The sequence below is a fragment of the Balearica regulorum genome, chromosome 26 (assembly GCF_011004875.1).
Source record: "Balearica regulorum gibbericeps isolate bBalReg1 chromosome 26, bBalReg1.pri, whole genome shotgun sequence".
Classification (NCBI taxonomy): domain Eukaryota; kingdom Metazoa; phylum Chordata; class Aves; order Gruiformes; family Gruidae; genus Balearica; species Balearica regulorum.
This window is the reverse complement of record NC_046209.1, coordinates 951,609-971,806: the sequence shown is the minus strand read 5'-3', so window position 1 is coordinate 971,806 and position 20,198 is coordinate 951,609. Positions and strand designations below refer to the sequence as shown.

The 20,198-nt window shown below is 49.7% G+C and overlaps 3 protein-coding genes and 2 non-coding genes across 8 annotated transcripts; 2 read left to right on the top strand and 3 right to left on the bottom strand.

The window, feature by feature from the left end:
• Nucleotides 1–408: 408 nt before the first annotated feature.
• On the top strand, nt 409–3,173 carry GAMT (guanidinoacetate N-methyltransferase). The gene is given in 7 exon segments (XM_075776682.1): nt 409–662; nt 1,277–1,422; nt 1,503–1,566; nt 1,983–2,050; nt 2,459–2,569; nt 2,899–2,973; nt 2,975–3,173. Coding segments are annotated over 7 exon segments (714 nt in total). The 5' UTR covers nt 409–478; the 3' UTR covers nt 3,041–3,173.
• Nucleotides 3,174–4,188: 1,015 nt separating this feature from the next.
• On the bottom strand, nt 4,189–8,183 carry NDUFS7 (NADH:ubiquinone oxidoreductase core subunit S7). The gene is made up of 8 exons (XM_075776597.1): nt 8,053–8,183; nt 7,662–7,698; nt 7,293–7,361; nt 6,744–6,861; nt 5,893–6,072; nt 5,766–5,812; nt 4,889–4,977; nt 4,189–4,398 (listed from the first exon to the last, which is right to left on the bottom strand). The coding sequence occupies exons 1-8, from the start codon at nt 8,066–8,068 to the stop codon at nt 4,301–4,303; spliced, it is 654 nt and encodes a 217-aa protein (XP_075632712.1). The 5' UTR covers nt 8,069–8,183; the 3' UTR covers nt 4,189–4,300.
• A 124-nt stretch (nt 8,184–8,307) lies between these two features.
• TRNAN-GUU (transfer RNA asparagine (anticodon GUU)) lies at nt 8,308–8,381 on the bottom strand. Its single transcript has one exon. It is a non-coding gene; the product is annotated as a tRNA-Asn (tRNA).
• Nucleotides 8,382–8,582: 201 nt separating this feature from the next.
• On the top strand, nt 8,583–8,655 carry TRNAF-GAA (transfer RNA phenylalanine (anticodon GAA)). Its single transcript has one exon. It is a non-coding gene; the product is annotated as a tRNA-Phe (tRNA).
• Nucleotides 8,656–8,784: 129 nt separating this feature from the next.
• On the bottom strand, nt 8,785–19,748 carry PWWP3A (PWWP domain containing 3A, DNA repair factor). 4 transcript variants are annotated; one of them, XR_012838969.1, is made up of 16 exons: nt 19,642–19,748; nt 19,188–19,230; nt 18,618–18,712; nt 18,263–18,354; nt 17,831–17,901; nt 16,399–17,421; nt 15,675–15,794; nt 15,205–15,275; nt 14,654–14,730; nt 14,102–14,162; nt 13,521–13,596; nt 13,353–13,403; nt 12,465–12,892; nt 11,670–11,758; nt 9,431–11,424; nt 8,785–9,390 (listed from the first exon to the last, which is right to left on the bottom strand). XR_012838969.1 is itself a non-coding variant. In XM_075776368.1 (16 exons), the coding sequence occupies exons 3-15, from the start codon at nt 18,672–18,674 to the stop codon at nt 11,346–11,348; spliced, it is 2,295 nt and encodes a 764-aa protein (XP_075632483.1). In that variant the 5' UTR covers nt 18,675–18,712; nt 19,188–19,230; nt 19,642–19,738; the 3' UTR covers nt 8,785–8,932; nt 11,340–11,345. The 4 variants fall into 4 exon arrangements, 1 of the variants encoding a protein (XP_075632483.1); XM_075776368.1 differs by having other exon boundaries at nt 8,785–8,932; nt 11,340–11,424; nt 19,642–19,738; XR_012838970.1 differs by lacking the exon at nt 18,263–18,354 and having other exon boundaries at nt 19,642–19,738.
• Nucleotides 19,749–20,198: the final 450 nt, after the last annotated feature.

Below are 20,198 nucleotides of genomic sequence, written 5' to 3'. Positions count from 1 at the left end.
AGAGCCCTGTGCGCAGCCCTGGAGCGTGGTGCAGTGTGGGGGGCCCACAGGGAAAAGCCCTTCCTCCATGTACCCCCCCAGTTGCACTGATCCAGCCCAGCTCCGCCACGCAGCAGTGCTGGTCATTCCTGCTCCGGCCACGCACAGCGGGGTGCACGGTGCCACCAGCAGCGGGGGCCCATCTCCTGCACCCCCTGCACCCCCCTGCCCTGTGGGGTACTGGCCACTCCTGCCCAGCCTTGTCCGTACCTGTGTAGACAGCATGTGTGGCCGCTCAGGCCTGGCAGCCCTTACCCCCCCCCACCCCCAACACCCGATAAGGGATCCCTTTCACCCAGAGGGGCCCCAGCCTGCCGCGCACACTCAGCACATTTCCAGCCCTGTCTATTTAAAACTGGTCAAGAGCCGGGCGGCCCTTTCCCTCCCCCCGCACCGCCGAGCCAAACTGGTGGACTTTCTTCCCTGCAGCGGCACAGCCATGAGCACCCGGGCAGCAGTGGGGCCGATCTTCACGGAGGGCGAGGATTGTCGGGCAGCCTGGAGGGAGGCGACGGCCGGCTACGATGCGCCAGACGCCCACCTGGAGATCCTGGGGAAGCCAGTGATGGAGCGCTGGGAGACTCCCTACATGCACTCGCTGGCGGCCGTGGCTGCGTCGAGGGGTAACGGGGACCCCGTGGGCTCAGGAGTGTGCCATGGGGTGCAGCTGGGGCATGGGGAATGGGCAGCTTTCCCACAAGTGAACACCATGGGGGGGACACACTGCTGGGGGACCCCACGGCACATGGTGACAGTGGGAGCGGGGCCGCAATGGCACTTGTGCTCATGTGTCAGGGTGACACATTCCCAAAAGGGGCTGGGGCCGTGGGGAGGGGGATGCAGCCACCCACAGGGGCCGGGACCTGCTGCTTTTCCAGCTGTGTTCCCCGCACCTGGCAGAAGGAGGATTTTGGCAGTGCTGCTGTGAGCGGTTGCTTGTTCCCGCTGCAACCACCCAAGGGGGGCCGGGGGGGCAAAGAGCCGCTGTGGGGTGCAGCCGGGGGGGGCAGCAGGTGACAGGGGCACGGGGCTGCTCCCAGCTACTCACCCCAGCGCAGGCAGCACTGTGCTTTCCCAACCCGCGCCAAAAAAAGCCCCGTTCGGGGAAAGAGCAGGGCAGCATTCGGGAATGGAGGGGGCTCCTGGAAAACCAGGGCTCTGTGTTTGCTGGGCTTGCACCGGCTGCTCGGTGTCCCCAGGAGGTAGGGTTCCCCCCCAGCTGCCCTCTCGTCCCCAGGCGGCCGCGTGCTGGAGGTGGGCTTCGGCATGGCCATCGCCGCCACCAAGGTGGAAGAGTTCGACATTGAGGAGCACTGGATCGTCGAGTGCAATGAGGGGGTTTTCCAGCGGCTGGAGGAGTGGGCCAGGACGCAGCCGCACAAGGTCCGGGGCGGGCCGTGCCAGTGCACAGTGCTGGTGGGCACCCGCCACCGGGGCTCACCGCTCTGCCATCCCACCCACAGGTCGTGCCCCTGAAGGGGCTGTGGGAGGAGGTGGTGCCGACGCTGCCGGATGGGCACTTCAGCGGTGAGGCACCAGGCAGCCAAGCCCAGTGGGACCGGGGGGGGGGGGGGGGGGGGCAGTGGGGTGGGAGTCCTCATGGCAGAGCCCAGGGTGCAGCAAGACAGGGTGCCGGGGCAGAGGGGTCCCAGCCCATCCCTGCACCATGGGAGCAGGGGGGAAGTAACCTGGCTGGGGTGCAGGTGAGCACCTGGCCCAGCTCCCTGCCACGGTGGGGGCTGCAGCCAGTGTCCCTGGGGAGCAGCACCTCATCCTGGGGAGAAGCACGTCGCTGCCTTTGGGGGGTCAGAGACACGGGGTGCAAAAAAAGTAGGAAAATATAGTAACAGGCCCCAAATGGGGCTCTCCCCCGGCACATGAGCCCTGCCGGCACCTTGGTGGTCTCTCCCAGCTAACGAATGGTCTCCGGTGTTCCTGGGCAGGGATCCTGTACGACACCTACCCGCTGTCAGAGGAGACCTGGCACACGCATCAGTTCACCTTCATCAAGGTAACGTGGTGGGGTGCAGCACCCACACCTCCCACTGCCCTTTGCAAGGGGCTGGAGCCCCTGGCTTGAGTGGGTTTGGGGGAGATGGGGTGCACACAGGGCAGGGAGGAGAATTAGGGAGCTAAGGAGTCAAAGCCACAGCTGGATGTTGGTCTGCAGCCCCTGATGTCGTCACACCCTCCCTGCTGCCTGGACTTGGTGCCCTCTGGAAAACCCCCACGTCCCTGGTGGCATTGCAGCACTTTTGGTCCACGTGGTCACAGCAGGAGGGTGTGGAGGGCTGGGGCAACATCCGACTCTGGGGAGACGCGAGAGCTTGGCGAGGGCCAAGTGCTGAGCAGAGGGTGCTGCAGGAGGTGAGGGCAGCGTGCTGGGTGCTGAGCCAGCCCCCCTCCATTCCCACTGCAGGACCATGCCTTCCGCTTGCTGCAGCCTGGTGGGGTCCTCACCTACTGCAACCTCACCTCCTGGGGGGAGCTGCTGAAGACCAAGTACACCGACATTGAGAAGATGTTTGAGGTGAGCATTGCTCCTCGGGCTCCTCAAAGCCACCCTGCAGCCTGCGCACCTCCTGCATCCCGGGGTGCTTGTCTGACACCGCAGCCATGGAGCAGCACAAGCTAGATCGTTCCACAGCCGTTCAACTCACCTGTGACAGCTGGGGCTCAGCAGGGAACACTTGAAGGAAAGTCAGAGGGGTTTTGCCCACAGCAGCCCAAGATAGGGCTCCCTGCACCCAGCTGCTCATGCTGTCCCATGTCCCTGCAGACCAGGGCTCAGCAGTATCTCTGCTGGCATCTGGGCAGCTCAAACCATCGCTGCTCCCTCCTGTCCCTCCTCCCTTGCAGGAGACCCAGGTTGGGCACCTGGTGGAAGCTGGGTTCAAGAAGGAGAACATCAGCACAATGGTGATGGACCTGGTGCCCCCCCCAGGACTGCAGGTACTACTCCTTCCACAAGATGATCACACCCACCATCCTTAAGCACTGAGGGTGCCGGCGGCCTGGCACTGTCCCGGGGCTGCAGAAAGCAAACACTAACGAGGAGAGGCCGATTACGTGCTCTGCAAGGAGGAGAAAAAGCTCTTATCTCCTTTGATGCTGATGAGAGAAGATTGAAGCTGATTTATCCAGAGGCAGGAGATGGCTGGAGGCTTGGGACGGAAGTCCTGGACTCGGGACTCCCTGCCCCGCCGCAGCCCATGCCCGGGAGGGGGCTTCTGGGCTCCGCAGGTTTCCACTCAAGACTCGTCCTGTCTCCAAATAACTCAAACTGCAATTCCAGAACGTAGCTCAGAGCCTTTGGCCAAAGGGGTTCAAGGACGAGACATTTCCTCTAAAATCTGGCTCATTTTTAGAAATCATGGGGTGACTTTCCCCGTGACAAGCCAAATAATCTAAACCGGGGGGAGAATTGGGGCAGTTGGAAGCATTTTGTTAGAAACAGATTTCGGCTGCTGCGGGAGTGACTCCCCAGTACCTTTGGCTAAAGCCCACCGAGGCAAGTTAATCCTGACCAATTCCTTGCAGTTCAATGGTGCGTAAATAACATTTCTGCTCTCTGCTCAGGAGGGATAAAAATCCATTAAAAAGGAATGAAATACACAACTGCTGTTTCAGAGCAATTTGTTTGTCTTTCCAAAGCACGTGGATGGTTCTGCAGTGCCTGCTCCTCACCCCAGGGTGATGGGATGACACCACGCCGACTCCTGGGATGAGCCCAATGCTCGCCCTGGGTTGCTTCATTCCTACTGTGCCGCACAGAGCTGCGGCATTCCTTTTTATTAGCCAAATTCCGATTTTAAGCATTAATATTTTAATAGAATTTATAGTTGCTGTGCACACAGATATAAAGGATTTACTAGGAATTATGAACAAAAAAGCAGGTGGTATGAGACGAGCTTGGGGTCGCCTTGATGTGCGTTGGTCTCAAAACTTCCTAACGAAGCCCAAGAGCAAGTCCCCGGGTTCTGGTAAGACATTTATTTCATGATAGGTAACTCCAAACAGTCTCCCTCCCTCACAGGCTGCTCAGACCAGAAAATAGCACACTGAATGACATCAAATCCAACTCCTGCTTTTGAATTCAGTTTTTAAATGAGCTAAACCCACTTTAGATAAGAGGGATATATTAAAGACTTAACCAGGTAGAGTTTTATTGGAAGGCTCGTGAGAACACAGATTTATTGTGCGTACAGATGCAAGCAGGTGCCCCAGGTGGGCAGTAAGTGGGTAGGTCATAAATAAGAGGCTATTTCCTGTACCAGATCTGAATCCTTTTCTCTCGTTTGATTTTCTTCTGAAGCTGCAGGATTCCGTACAGCAAAGCTTCAGCAGTAGGTGGGCAACCTGAGAGAGAGACAAAGGAAGCCCTGGGGCTGCTGGCTGTACTGAGATGGAGCCAGCAGACCGGGAAGCGACAAGTTACGGGCTTTACTCCTGAGCAGGCTGCGATTTCCCTCCGGCTTTGTCTATGTCACAGGCTGCAGAGTTCATAAAAGTGAGAGGGCTGCAGTTTTAAAGAAACTGAAGTGATGTCATTTTCAAAAAGATTTTTATAAAGCAAAAGCAAAGAATTTCTATAAGCAAGGTGGTATCTCACAGGAGAAAGTCTCTGGCTGACTTTAACACACACTTTACACAACAGTTGCTGGGGAGTAATGTCACCAGAACTCCACTCGCTTACTGGACACCCCAGGCAGCTCTTACTAAAGCATCTGCACCTTTAGCAACACAGTTCGAAACAGAGCTTTAAAAACTACACCAAGTACTGTCCAAAATACAAAATCGCTCCCGTCCTGCCCCGAGCGTCATGGCACACAGAGCTTGTCTTTCCTACCTGGCACATAGATGTCCACTGGCACAATGCGGTCGCAGCCCCTCACCACGGAGTAGGAGTAGTGATAGTAACCCCCGCCATTGGCACAGCTGCAAGAGATGGGCGAGTTTCAGTGTGTTCAACACAGCTCGGCAGCCCACAGGAACGATGAGCAGGAAGGAAAGGAGAACAGGAACCCAGCACCCGAGCGCTGTCAGGCAAGAGGCCGTCCGACAGATTTTACAGTAAGGAACAAGGTGGGTGCCAAGGTTTACGTCATTCAGCCCCTTCACCAGCCCTGGCTGGAAGGCAGAGGCTGCACTCGCAGGCTGCGGCATCTCAAACCAAACAGTCTTCATTACTCTCACAAAGCAGATATTCAGAGGGTCCTTCCTCTCTACTACAAAACCTTTTTTACATTGCCCCATCTGCTCAGAGCATTTCTAGAACTTGTTCTGCCCCCTCCAGACCCTGGTGAAACGGCCGCCCTTGGCCCCAGCAGCTCCGGGAGACGAACAAGTTGTCAGTTCCAACACATCAGAGCTCCACGGAGCTTGGATTTCGTGCTGCACAGCAGAAACATTTTGAAAGCTTTTGTCTAAATGCAAATTCTGAGATTCTGGACCTGTACAAGTCCCCAGATTCCGACGGCTGCAAAAATCCCAGAACCTTTCACTGGGAAGACTCTGCAGTTCACAGGGACTTGACAGACATCATTCTCCTCGCCCTAATCAAAGGGAGCCTTTGTGTTTCACTTGTAACAAGGCCGCTTTATACAATTTAAGGGGTTGGAAATACAAATGAGAAAGGGGTTCCCCTCCCTTCATCTCCCCACTCAAGTGGAGACACCAGATTTCTCGCATGTGGTACAAGGCGACAAGGACGTCCTGGCACTCACCTGCCCATGGAGACCACATAGCGAGGCTCCGGCATCTGGTCGTAGACCTGCACAACACAGACATTTCAGCTTTCCATTTGCATCCAGCATGCGCAGCCATGCACCAGGCATCCAGCGCAGTCTGTACCTTTCGAAGAGCTGGAGCCATTTTGTTCGTCAGGGTACCGGCCACAATCATGACATCAGCTTGCCGGGGACTCGCTCGAAACACCACCCCGAAGCGGTCCATGTCGTAGCGAGGAGCTGCCATGTGCATCATCTCCACGGCGCAGCACGCCAAGCCAAATGTCATCGGCCATAAGGAGCTCTGCAGCAGGAGAGACACGGGGTAAGAACATTGAAAGCAGGAACTGAGCCCATGCGCGGGTGACTCAAAAGAACAAAAGTCGATCGGACAGAAAAGGAAACAAAACAAGAGAAAAGTTTCAAGGTCTGTTTGTTCAGTCAGAGCTTCATAGACATTACACCGGAGAGCAATGTCCTCTGCTCCAGGGAAACATGTGTAGATTTGTGCTTTTGCAGCCTCAGAGATGCCAAATGCACCCAAAGCCGTACACTCACCCCTTTACGTCTCAGGCTGCTGAAGCGGTCACCTCAGCAGCCCCGCACAGGGCAGCGGTGACTGGAGAAGGCAAGACTCAGCTAAGCCAGAGCACGCTGGATCCAGGGTCACTTGTGCAGCCTTCTCCACTGCATGGAGCAGCTGCTCATGACAAAGACTACATAAAATCAGACAGTGCCTTTTGCTTGTCGCTGAAGGACAGCTCTGGTTAGCCAGTGCTGCTTTACACCACCCTCAAATTAAGCGTCTCTTCCACTCTGACACAGTACCACAAATGTCAACCTCTGGCCAAGAAACTTGAGTTTTGAACCTATTTTTATCCGGAGGAGGAGATGGCTCAAATCCCTTTCCCACCAGCACCTCAGAGCATTTGATACCACTTCTCCCTAGAGAGCACGGCAGGTTCAGCCACTCACCCTCCGCGCCCAGTTGATGAGGTCATCAAGTTTGGTGACAATATATTCGCCCTTGCTGGTGGGAACGTAGGATTTTTTCTGGACAATGGCTGAACTCTTTTGTTGGACTTGGATAGAGCTGAAGACAAATAGCACAGTAGTATCAGTCTCCAATTATTAAGCGTAACTGCAGAATACAATCATTAGCCTCGAGGAGCTGTGATCCCATAAAGAATCTGTGGTACGTTGCTTATGGATGATCTCACACCTTTTACTGCCACTGAGACTGTGTCTATAACGGGGTGTTTCCCCTGCACCGTGGGGAGATCTGCTGGAGAGCCCCTCTGCTGAGCCCAAATTATGGAGGGTGCCCGGCAGGTTCATCCCCAGGGCTCACAGCCTGATGGCAGCCTGACAGTTAATCCTAGCCTTTTAGAAGCAAAGCAAGGAAAAGATTGTCCCACGTGTGCAGACAGAGCCACGGCAAACAGAAGGTCTTTTCCCCTGTGCCACTTGGGACCCCCCACCCACAGGGGAAGGACGCAGCTGAGGCCCTGAAGCCCGCGTTACCTGTCAGCATGGTCAGCCGCTGGCAACTGATGGAGCAGCTGAGTGTGAACAGATGTCACCGCACCGGGCCTTGGAGAAAGAAAAGCCACCGCACCTCTGGGTGACACAGCAGCACAGCCCCCCCGTTGTCCCCCCCAGCCTTGGGGCTCTCCCCGTGGGGAGCCAACCAGCCCCAGAAATGGAAGAAGCAAGTGCTGAGATCAAACCCAGCCAGAGCAGAGAACCCCATGGAACACCCCCCCCCCCCATCACTCGGGGCTCCCTGGCAGCTGTGGGGCTCAGGGTTGCCGCCGCCCCGGGCCTCCCCCCACCCCAGCGCTCACACGCGTGGATGTGGCCAGGCGCCCCCCCCCCAGCCCCGGCCCTCACCGCCAGGCCAGCACGGCGCGCCACGGGAGGCGAAGACCTGCAACGAAAGCACGGGAGAGCTCAGCCCCGGCCGGAACCTGTCACCGCGGGAAGGGCCCGGCCCGAACCGGGACAGAGCGCAAGGCGGGGCCCCCGCCCCAGGGACGAACCTGGGGCACCCCACGGCCCCCGACCGCTCCCTGGGGCCCTCAGCCCCGCAGGCGAGTCACCCCCGAGGAGAGCTACGCGTCCCAGAGCTTCCAGCCTCGGCCGGTGTCGTGTCCCCCCCCCGGTCTGCAGCCCATCCCCAGCGCCCCTCAGGCCTACCTCCCGTCCCGCTCAGCCCCTCCACAGCGGGTCGAGGCCTCCACCCAGTCCCTGGGTCCCGTCCCCCACCCCCGGTACCACTCACAGCCCAGCGCCGCCATCTCGCCCGCAGCCCTTCAGGCAACCTCTGGGCGCGGTGCACCCGCTAAGCGGCCCGGCGCGGACCCGGTGTGCCGCCTCACCGCGCCGGCGGGGAACGCGGGGCAGCACAGGGGGGTTCCGCGGACACCCGCCTCGCCCCGCCCCGCGGCAAAAGGAGGCGGGGGGCGGGTCTCGGTACCAGAGGAGTCCCGGTGCCGCGGGGTCCCTGAGGAGCAGTCGTACAGGAAAAGGAAGCGGCCGTCCCTGGGTGGGCTCGAACCACCAACCTTTCGGTTAACAGCCGAACGCGCTAACCGATTGCGCCACAGAGACCACGCTGTCGCCGGCGCCGCCGCGCCCGCCGCAGTAGGCAGCGGGACCGCGCCAGCGCTGACCGCCCCACGCCGCCGCCGGGACCTGGCCCGGCCTGCCCGCCCCCCCCCCCCGCCCCGGACCCTCCCCCCGCCCCGCCTGGTGCCCACCCCCGCCCGGCTCGGCCCCACCGGGGGCGGGGGGGGAAAGCGCCACCGTACAGCCGAAATAGCTCAGTTGGGAGAGCGTTAGACTGAAGATCTAAAGGTCCCTGGTTCGATCCCGGGTTTCGGCAGCTCCTCCTTTTCCTGCCGGGTTTCGGGTTGCGCTGCCGAGCAGCAAAACCTCCCGGTTCTCTCCGTTAAGCCCCAAAAGCGCTCCCGGGGCGCTCAGGCGTCGGCGGATGCACCACACCCTCGCCAAATCGTGCTTCAAATTGTTTTAATGACATGCAGGGAGGGAATATAACACTGCGGGGTGAAGGAGGCAGCTCAGCAGACAAAGGCACATCAATTAAAACCAAACAACTGTAACGAGTAGCTTGCTGTTGGCAGGGATGAGTATGCAAGTACCTGTTTTAAATAAAGCACAAGAACAGAAAACAGTAAGTTTGCTTTCTTGTACTCATCCCTACATTTAATTATGTTTCAGTCACACAGCTTCACAAGATACTACAGTTTTATCTGATATACAAAAATAATCTTCGCCTGATATAAAATTGGGATGGAAGAACATCTGCCTGTGTGCACCCAAGACCACAGCTTAAAAATCAGTGTTTGAAATAAACAATTCCATGATTTAGGTTTGAAGAGCCCTTTAAGATCACCAGTCCAACTGTTAACCTCACACTGCCAGTCCAACCACTAACCCATTTCCCAAGCACCACATTTACACATCTTCTAAATCCCTCCAGGGATGGTGACTTCTACCACTTCCCTGGGCAGCCTGTTCCAGTGCTTGACAACCCTTTGGGTGAAGAAACTTTTCCTAATATCCAATCTAAACCTCCCCTGGTACACCCTCCCCTTTCCTGTTGTCCATTCCGGTTCCCTCAGCAGCTCCCATCAGACCTGCTCTCCAGACCCTTCACCACTTCATTGCCCTTCTGCTGGCTCTTGACCAACACCGCCAACACCTTTTTGGCTCGGCAGCTTTCCAGCCCTTCCTCCCCAAACCTGTAGCGTTGCACGGGGTGGTTATGACCCAAGTGCAGGACTCGGCCCTGAGCACATTCAAACAAATGACAAGCCTTTGATGATTCACTCCATCCAGCTTTACTTAGAGACCAGATAATTCTGCACATCACAAGACTGATTACTGTAAGGTACTGAAAGTAACCTTTACCACCTGGTTCAGAAGTTGAATGTGGTTTTTAAAGATGTAAACATTTCAGAGTGCTTCTAGACAACATACACTCTTAGTCATCCTCAGGCAGAAGATAGTTTGATTTTTCAAATGAGAACTTGTCCATGGTGAATCAAACCAAGATAGCCTTAGCCAAAAGGTAGGAAAAGTAAGGACCGAGATAAAGGCAAGGTGATGGGGGAGCTCTGCTTCTGGGCCCTGGTTTGAAGAAGGATCTTAACAGCACTTTGGGAACTGTAATTAAGAAGTGTACACACCGTTAGGTTTTAACAGGGGGGGAACCTGAGGATACGCCCACGGGAAGGCACCCACAACAGCACCTGGGGTTATGGGCTGGAAACTTCTGCATTGTGAGTGTCACTCAGCTCCAGCGTTAACTCTATCAAATGCATCATTAAATTCCTGTGCTATCCCAGGAAATGCATTAACCCTTCTCACAGGTTTTAAGGAAACAAAGACCAGTCCAGTTAAATACCTGTTTCATTCCTATGATTTAGGTACTTCTCAATGTCCCTTCCATAATAAGGATTCCAAATGCATATTGAAACTCATCATAGAATACAGAGTAATAAAAAGTGTAATTAAAATATTTTCTGATCATTACTATAGCCAGAAAACTGTATCCCAGTTTACATTTAAACTTCTTCCTTAATTTCAAATCATCTTGGTTTCTATTGGACAAGCAAGTAGATGGCATCTGCACTATAATATAGAAAAATACAAATCATTGGGCTTTTATCATTTGTTATCAATAGCACCGCAAGTCTGTCAAAGGCAATTTGCAATACACTCCACCTTTAGCAAAAGCTAGGGGAGGGAACTACACATTATTAAGTTGATATTCCAATCAGATAGAAAAAGACAATTAAAAGAGTTCCTAAATTCATGGCCTCAAAAAACAATAAAACAGCATTCAAAATGGTTTCACTTTTAAATGGAAAACTGATTTTGTTTTTTTTAAGCAAACATTGAATTCCTTTTCCACTGCATTTTACAGTTGCCCTAACAACAACAACAAAAAAAGTCTGTGTTACTCAGGTTGCACCACTAGGTACCAATTTTATTTCCTACACTTTTAGAGATATGTAAAGCAGGAACAGTTGACCTGCTGGAAATGTTCTCAGGTAGGAAACCTGCGGACATTCAGTAGCAGTACAGTCATCAGGCAAGACGTGGCTACATAATTTCCCAGTACATGTTTTTCTGAGGACAACAGCCCTTCCCTATGCCAGATATTTGGCCAGAATAATTCATTAAAAAAACGCCTTAATGTTATATGAAGAAGCTCTGCTTAACACTTGCGGTCTTTGCAAGTTCCACAGTAAGGGCACTGAATGGGTGAGGACTGAGGCGTTCCTACACGATTTGCATCATCTTTTACAGGCAGTGCAGCGTGACAAGACCAAGGGAAGCAGCGTGCAGCTCCAGTATGCCGAATTGAGAGCAGGGAAACTGAAGATACAACTGTATCCAACAGTAGTACACCATTATAGCAACTACATCTTTTGAAGATATACACATGGATTTTAAAAAGTAAAAGTTACACATTTTATACAAATAACCACTTCTGCATTATATACACTCAGTGCCAGTATAACTTGGGAAAGTTTGTACCACTGTTCAGATGCTGTCTGGAGATGCTAGTTTGGTCTTGCGTTTCTTCCTTTCTAGAATTTCTTCTTCAAATATTTCTCTCTCCCTGAAAAGAAATACATTGAAGTCCTGTAGTGAAAATAATTGTAACATATTCAACAGTTTGCAGTGTGTTACAGTAGCTCAGCAAGAATGTTTCCCATGTTTAAGCATTTCGTTACTTAGGCAACGAGAAAGCTTGCCTCACAGAAGGGAGGATACTGAACTCTCCTGCCCTTATACTCAACACTTTTCTGTATAAACAGTAAACTAGTAAGAAAAATTCAGAGAATATTAAAAGTAAAGAGATACCTTTTGCTCACAGATGGTCCTTTTATGTACTTCTCTTCTGCCTTCTTGTAATCTATGTCATCCACAGCAGCAATCGCATAAATGATGGCCTATGAAAGCATTTAGTTCATTTATACTCGTGAAACAAAAGCTAAATTACCACCAGTGATTTGAAACTGTCTCAGTAGACGAGCACATTTTTAGGACAAGGCTCCTCAATCACTTAGGAAACTTGGATGAAACTGCTCATTGTGTACCTTAAATAAAGTGTCCTTTATCATTCCCAAAGTAAAAAACAAAAACCAAAACCAAATCAACCAACCCAAAGCTTTGAAGAGTTTCAGAACTAAAAGAAATCACCAGAAAGCAGTCATTCTGCCTTTAAAAACACCATGCTACTTCAAGCTTCTCCATTCTGCACTAATGGCTTAAAAATCAGCGTTTAGAATTACACCAGTTCTCATCTTGCCCATAACCCTGCCAGCCCAATAATGCCAACGTCTGCAGCGCCCGCAGAAGCATGGACCAATTAATCCTGCTGCTTTGTTTGTTTATTTTCTCCAACATGTAATGTACACATATTTGTTCCCCGATTACCAGCCCATGAACATGGCTTAAGAGCCTCCTGCACCGATTGTAACATTCTTCACTCAAGATACACAAACTCAGCAGTTTCATCCTTAAGGTAGGCATCCAGCTCAAACATCACCCAGCTCCTGGGGAACACTCCACAAGTTATAACACTAGGGTTATGTGATTTGAGTGTAATTTACTTACTATAACATTTACTTTTCTCAGTGTTTCATGTTTACTTACTTCAGGCAAAAGGACATCTGAAATAAATTTTACTCCATCTCTGTTTACTTGATGCAGATTTTTAGTGTCTATCTCACGATATACTTCCTTCAAGTAGTTCACTACAAGGTCTAGTTGTTCCTCATCCTCTAAATACGTTTCAATGCAGGTCACGTACTGACTTGAATTCAGGAATTTCTTCAGCCACCGGGATTTTCTGCTTTTCAAAATAGCCAAAAGATGCTCTTCGGCCCCCTTAGTCTTCACTATAAACTCCACTATCTTTTTATTTGCGTTATCTCTAGCGGCTCTCATTCTGTCAGGAAGAAGTTTCTTGGAGGGCTTCTGAAGGGAAGTTTCTGATGAAGATTCTTCAATATCTTTCTGTGCCACATTTGGAAAGGTCATTTGGACTAAACCTTGATAGGCTTCCTTCCTAACTGGGTAGCCTGAAAGGAAAGCCACAATCATTTGTGCTTAAATATACAAAACAAGGGGCTCTCTCACATACATACTTACATATGCAAATATAAAGGACATTTCATACGCAAATATAAAGTAAAGGACTTTTCTTGTAAGAGATAAGTTCTTCTTCATCCCCTACCAAAGAGGGTAAAAAACCCACCACCAACATGCCTTAAAAAAAAAAGATTAGGGAGTTGAAACTCTGACAGGAGCTCTGAAGTGAACTCTCTACAAAGTGAAGTAACCAGTTACGTGATTGTCTTTTTGATTTTTCAGTCCCATAACAAAAGTTAAATACCAATTGTCAGAGTGCAATAATGGTGTGTGGTAATTTTAATGGCACTCCCTCACAGGGTCTGGCGCCTAACTCAACACAGGTAAGTAAACTTAGAGCTAAACTTTACCTACTAAGAGAAGAATACAAAAGATAATGAATTCACTTACTGATATCGGCAGCAAAATATTCCAAGAAGGATCCCGTAAAAGAATGGCAACCTAAAAAGCCCAAACAGGGTTATTTATCAGTTCAATTAAGCCTATGAAACAAAGCAGACCGTTATCTTCTTTCTGATGTCATCCAGTCCGATATACATCGTCCAACTCATTGCTTACCTACTCTAATTCGATAGTCAGAAATCAATCGAATACACCACTCAATTTCTTGGCGATAATCTTCTTTGGCTCGTTCCTGCAAAACAAGAGCCATTTACAGTCCTAAAAAGAGTGGCCTACATAAGCTTTTAGGTCTAGGACACTAACCAGGTAACAGAAGCGGCTAACAATAATGAATTAAAGTTTACTTCAGTTTTCTGCATTTCCTGAAATTCAATTTCTGCCATCCCTTGTCATGCAGCATGAGAACGGCTTTGCAGGTAGAAAACCCACAAGTGAAAATAAAGTCCTAAGCAACTGCACGCCTTCCACATACACATGTATTCTTAGCAGCAGCCTCACCAAGAAGGAAAAAAGTGTTCGGGGTGTCCCATTCCCATATTATTCTCCATTTTGTGGAGCACAAATTACATTTAATTACTTTGCTGAATTGAGTGAGAGAGAACAGATAACAGTGAACAAATCCAAACCAGTCAGCTGCACCACACTCCTCCTGCAGGGTCAGCTATACATTCTGTATACAACTTTATTTTCCCAACACATGTATACACTTGCAGTTACAGTTTACTGGTAGTACTTACTATGAGGTCCTGCTTTTCTTCACAATCAAAGTGCTTCAGATTCCTAAGAGATACTGAGAAACTTGACAAAACAAAGAAACACAGTTAGGGAAAGAAGCAGTTGAGTTGCACCTCTATTTACTGCAATTCTACACCTCCCTGAAAATTAGGTTTCATAAGGAATTCAGGCAGGCAGGTTTTACTAGTTTTTGTTTTCATAATAAGCTAAAACTATGGAATCTTTTAACAAATGAGAAGTACCTGGCTTTAAAATAAAACTAAAGGCAGGCCTGTGCCTCCAGAAAGTTTTGCCACCACATGTAAAAACGGCAGCTGGGTTCCAAGCCTTTTTTTTTTATTTTATTCCTCATCTGTGTCCGCTGTTCGCATGAATGCCAGCCCGTCTCAACTGGCTGCATGGTAAAGCATGCAGTCCACACCTGCAGACCCTCACCTACCTTGGTCCCTCCCTCTGTGGTCAACCTTAGTTTTAACCAACAGCCTTAACTGTCTTCTACTGAGAAGAGAGTACAGGACACTGCCCAGAATGTGATCAGAATCCACAACATTTACCCTTTTTTCTTGTCATCTATATTCCCTTCTATGAACAGCACACAAGCCTTTTTGTATTTCCGCTTCACATTTTTAACCTGTTGAAAGGATAGAGTCTCATTAGCATCCTAATACTTGTAACATTTTCCAATCAATACTATATAGTACACCCCATACTTAAAGGAAGTTACACAAATATGAAAAATTAAGTTTAAAGTGCCAAGAATAGCAAGTTACCCCGATGGAGCGGTTCTGTTAGTGCACAAGGACCCATCCTCTTTCTTTTGTTTGTTGGGTATAACAACCCTAAGTCACAACACAAGCTATAAGGGCTCAGTAGTAATCCTCTGTTCCAATATAAACATATGTCAACCAACCATGTTTATTTTTTTACACGTTTTTGTCATAGGTAAATTTACTTCTATTATCTTTGAAATGATTTACTGGAAGATCTTTACCATTTCCAGCCATACACAAGTCAAGAAGGGCAAAAGACACTCAAGAACTCAGTAAGCTGCTCCTTATTAGACCCCTTGCAATGGCACTCTAAGAAGGCAGCAAGCTGTTCTTACCACTGCTGGCCAATAAGGGTACCTTCGGAATTTGCACCAGACCAAAATCCCTTCTTCAATTGATTGTGGTTCTATGATGAAAAATAAAGTAATTTTTCTTTTAAAAAAACAAGACAAGACAGTTAGCTCACCCTCTCTTATCAGCCTCCTTTCAGGAGTTTCACCTCAATGCTTTTACAGGTGACAGGGTATCCCCTCCACCCCCCAAAATGCAGCACAGAACTCAGAAGTTTCAGTTCTAGGCCCTTGCCCAGTTTCACAATGATTTGCGTTTCATTCTGGTTCCAAAAGCCTTTCTGGGGCATCCAAGAGCTGCATTTTATTCCAAGCTCGAAGCAAGCTGGATTCACTCTCTAGAAAGGTTAGGTTTCATTACCAAGGCTTGTCAGCAAACTAGAAGCACGCATACCCTAAAAGAGCACATCAGTCTTGGGGGAAGAGGTCTCAATACAGGTACCCTGATGTCTCACCTTGATGTGATAAAATACTAGGAAGTTCTTCATCCTCATCCTCTTCATCTACCAGAGCTGAGAGGCGAGAGAAACTTTCTGAGGAAACTATCTTTGAAGACATGTCAGATGATTCCAGTCCTGCCAACAGCAGTGAGTACCAGTGTTCGTAAGTGTGGAATAGTGATTGTAAAAAAAAAAGCATCAGCTTAGACCAGGTGAAACACATGGCTGCGTAAGAGAGCCCACAGCAGCATGAGTCACCAAAACACAAGGGTCTGCCACACCACACGCACTCTCAGTTTTCTGCCTAGGTAAAAATCCTAATAATCTGAATAAAAGATGAAAAAGGGAAAGGAACAAGAACAGGCTGGTTTCAGGACTCTGTACCAGCCTGTTCCTTTACATAGTGTCATTTCATCTCAACACTGACCTGCACACTAACTAGACAGCAGTGAAGAAAAAACAAACCTACATGTGAAATTTGCAAGTATAAAGAGTAAGAATTACTGCTAAGTACAGTTTCCCAATGCAAAACCCCAAACAACTCCAGACCACCTAAGTACCATACCAGTTTTTAGCCAGTATCAAAGCAACTGCATTTGGTGTTTCTCCAAAACTTACACCAAAATTAAATCCAGCAATTTAAGAACCTCATTCACAAAAGCAGCACATCCCAAGATGAGTAACAGTGCTCAACAATCAAATGGGATGAAGTTTTCCCTTCCCCAAGAGATATGCCCACCTTCATCTTCTTCAAAGTCAGACAGCTGAAACTGCTTTACTTTATTCATAACCACGCATGAAGTATTCTTATCTTCCTCCTCTTTACGCTGAGAGGGGAAGCTATCCGGAAGCGCCTCCTTTTTAGATGGCCCAGATGAAGATCCAGGGCAATTCCTGCATTTCCTTTTTCTGTGCAAGGACACAGTTGCACCAGTCTCTTGCTCTCCAGTAATCTGTTTTGAACCCACTGGCTTTTTTCTGCTATCCAATTGCTTCACTAGACTTTCGCTCTCACTACTGATGCCTTTTTCCAAATCATCAGAGGCACTTTTACAGGAGGAATCCAGCAACATTCTTTTCGGTTGACCCCTGGCGTTCGCCCTTCTGACAGGTACCACTGTGTCAGGCTTGCAGGGGACAGAGCGAGACCCCTCCTCAGCAAGCGGCTGTGCTTCATCCTTGGGGACACCATTCCCACACCAGACAGGTGATCCTGCACCTCTGGATTTTCTTCCTCCTTGCTTACTTTTTTCCTCCTTCGGCTTAAGGGAGACTTTATTTCCTGTTTTGGACTCTGTCAACAATCTGGGCTTGATTTTTTTTGGTCTTACCAGTGATTTTGATTCTGGTATTTTGCAGTTTTGACTACGTGAGTTTGATGTATCGCACAGGTCCCCAGTACCACATTTGGAAAGGTTCATTCCACTTTCACATGCTCTAGTGCTCTCCTCCAAAATCAAAGAAACTTTCTGGGTTTGGTTTTTTGTCTCCGTCTTCAGGCTGGGGTTATTTTTTTGGTCTCTCTTCCTCTTGGAAATCTCAGGCTCTGACTTTTCTTTAGAGTGAAAGAGCGATCGTCCCCTACGTAAGGGGGTAGAGGAGAGAGATCCTGTGTTGTTCTCCTGGGATAACCGAGTACTTGGTCCTTCTGAAGGTGGTACTTGTCTGGGTGAGGCATTTTGATGAAAAATATCCAGGGCAATTTTAAGAGAACGGCGGTATTTCAGTTCTTCCACAGCCTCACTCGAATTACTCCTTTGATCTGATGAAGAAGAACACACAATAAATGCAATAATCTTTATTTCTCATAGAAATAAGAAATTTTATTTATAACATCTCTTTTGTTTAAGATGCAACTTAAGACTTAAAACACCCATGATTCTTAAGGCAAAGAACAGAAACACAGAAATGCCTTATTTTGATGGAAGTACACACAAGTATCTTCACCATTCCTTCCAATGCACTACACAAGGGAAGAGCAAAAGTAGCTGTGATCACATTTAATCTATTTTCAAACTTTACAGATGAAAAAGAAAGAGGGGAAAAGAAATAACCCTCTCTCAATAAATACAGAGGTGAAATATATAACTATTGTCCACCACGTTGAGCTTCTGTGTATATTTTACATTCAGAATATATACAAGGCAGCAAGTCTTATGGCATCTCCTCACCTAAGTTAGAGACAATGTTTTCTATACACTCTTCCTTCAGTGGTACAGCATCCGCACAGTTCACGCTAATCCTGAAAATACAACAAAGCTGACAGAAAAATCTCACAGCATTAAACACTACTAACAGCACAACACTGCTTTCATCTGGCAACAGACTTGCGATTTTTTTTTTCCCCAGAAGCCATACTTGTTAGCAGAAGTTAAGGGGAACCCCCCCCCCCACTCAGCTAACAGGCAGAACTTTGTTTACAGATGTTCCACAAGACAACTACACAGCTAGCTCTAAAAAGGCAACGGGTTTGGGGGTTAGCCACCTGATACCTCTCTAAATCAATGATCTCATTTCACAGATACCTTCAGATAAAGGGATTACTTTTTTTGTTTTAACAGATCTAAGAGCACAAATATATAACAGTAGCAAGGATACTTAACTGTTTTTTCAAGCCAAGTATTTCAACTTTCAAAGAAGTATCCTTGGCATTAGTAACAGATGTTTCCCTAGCAACTCCAGTTTTGCACAAAACCTACATTAAAGAGAAAAACATGCATTTAAAATCCTTGACCGGGTCTGTTAGACTTTAGCACAGATCTGACATCAAAACATCTTTAATATGAACAGCACAGAATAGACCAATATTCCACAGCATCTGGTTGCATTATTAGGATCTCTACAGATTAGCACTTTTTAAAAATATGTGTGTTTACTTGGACCTCTCACTTACTACTCAGTTTCATCCATTTCTAAGCTACATCCACAACCCTTTCCTCATTTGTACACCCACTTTACCTTGGCTGGCCATAAACGCTTCTTCCACATGCAAAGAACATACTCTTGATCTGTCATGGCTATTTTCACGTAGAAAAGGAAAATTCCAGCATGCTCTGAAGAAAAGGGGAATGTAAGAGTTACCCAATGCTTGGTCCACTTTTGTCCTCCTTTTTTAAAAAAAGAATTATAGGAGTCAAATAGAACATGTATTATTACAGTTATGTACCATTTTACCTTCAATATGGCTGGATTAATATTTCTTTGCATGAATTCTCCAAAACTAATTAACTCTAACAGCATATCTTTCTATAGCTCTGCAACACAAAGATTTACTGAATATGTAAGTGTAGGAAAAACTGTCACAAATAAATAAAAAAATGCTGCCGCAGGCCTGCACATTCTGCAGTTCCCTACTACCAAATCCCAAAAACTGAGGTCACTTGTCACATCCAACAAATTACACCATACTGTGCCAATTTTTACACGTAGTTTATAAATACAATCTGAGCGAACCAAGTACAGAGCGTTTCTTAAAAACCTGAAGGCTCACTGTACCACCCACGAAGAAGAAAATCTTCCTGTACTTACACAGCCGAAGACCCCGGGCTCCTCGGCACGCTGGGTCGCGGTCCTGCCACGGAAGGAGAGGAGGAAGCACGTTACCGCTGCGCTGAAGCGCCAGACCCCGCGGGCTCGGGGCAGGACACCAAGTCCGGCACTACCGCGCGGTTTAGGGAAACTACGAAGCTCCAACGGCCCCACCCGAGCCGGCACTCCCTGCCCCCAGCTTCCCCCGCTGTTTCCCGGGACCAGCTAAGGGCGGGGTGGGCCGCCCCACCGGGACTCGCCGTGAGGTAAGAGCCGGGGTGTGGGGGAAGCGGGCCCGGCGCCCCCCGCGCTGAGGGGCCGGGCCGCCCCTCCTCCTTCCCCCGTGAAGGGCCGGGCCGCCCTCTCCCCCTTCTCTCCCCTCCTCCTCCTCCTTCTCCTCCTCCTCTCCAGGCCACCATCCCCTCGGGCCGGGGGGGGGAGTGGGGGGCGTTACCGTGCGCTAAGGCAGGGCGGACGGCAGCGCCGCGCCGCCTCTCTCCATATCAGGCAGCTCGCTCTGGTTCTGTTTGCGCACGCGCCGCGTTCCCCCGGCAACGCGACAGCCAATCAGCGGACCACGCTCGCGCGGAGGACGCCTCCTTCCCGCCGCCAAAACACACGCGCGTCCGCTCTCCCGATTGCTCCGCCCCCGATCGCCCTTTATTGGAGGCAGTGACGTCAGGGCTTCAGTTCCGTGTCCCGGGCGACACGGGCTGCGCTGTGACATCGGGGTGGGGCAGCTCAGCCCCCCCCCCCCCCCCCCCCCGGTGTGCTTGGGCCCGGCCCTCGGGGCAGAGGCCGCTCAGCCCAGCGCGTCCGTCCAAGGGTTAGCCAAAGGTGCTTTTTCTAATTCAGCAGTACAAGGGATTTGTCTTTTTTTTTTAAGGTTAAATTACTTTGCAGGCCTACCCGCCCTTGCGTAACACAGGCCCTGCTCGCAAAGGCTGGCGCGTGTTTGCGCTAAGGCAAAAGGAGCAGAAGATCTCTGTCAGTCCTGTAGTGCGAAGCCAA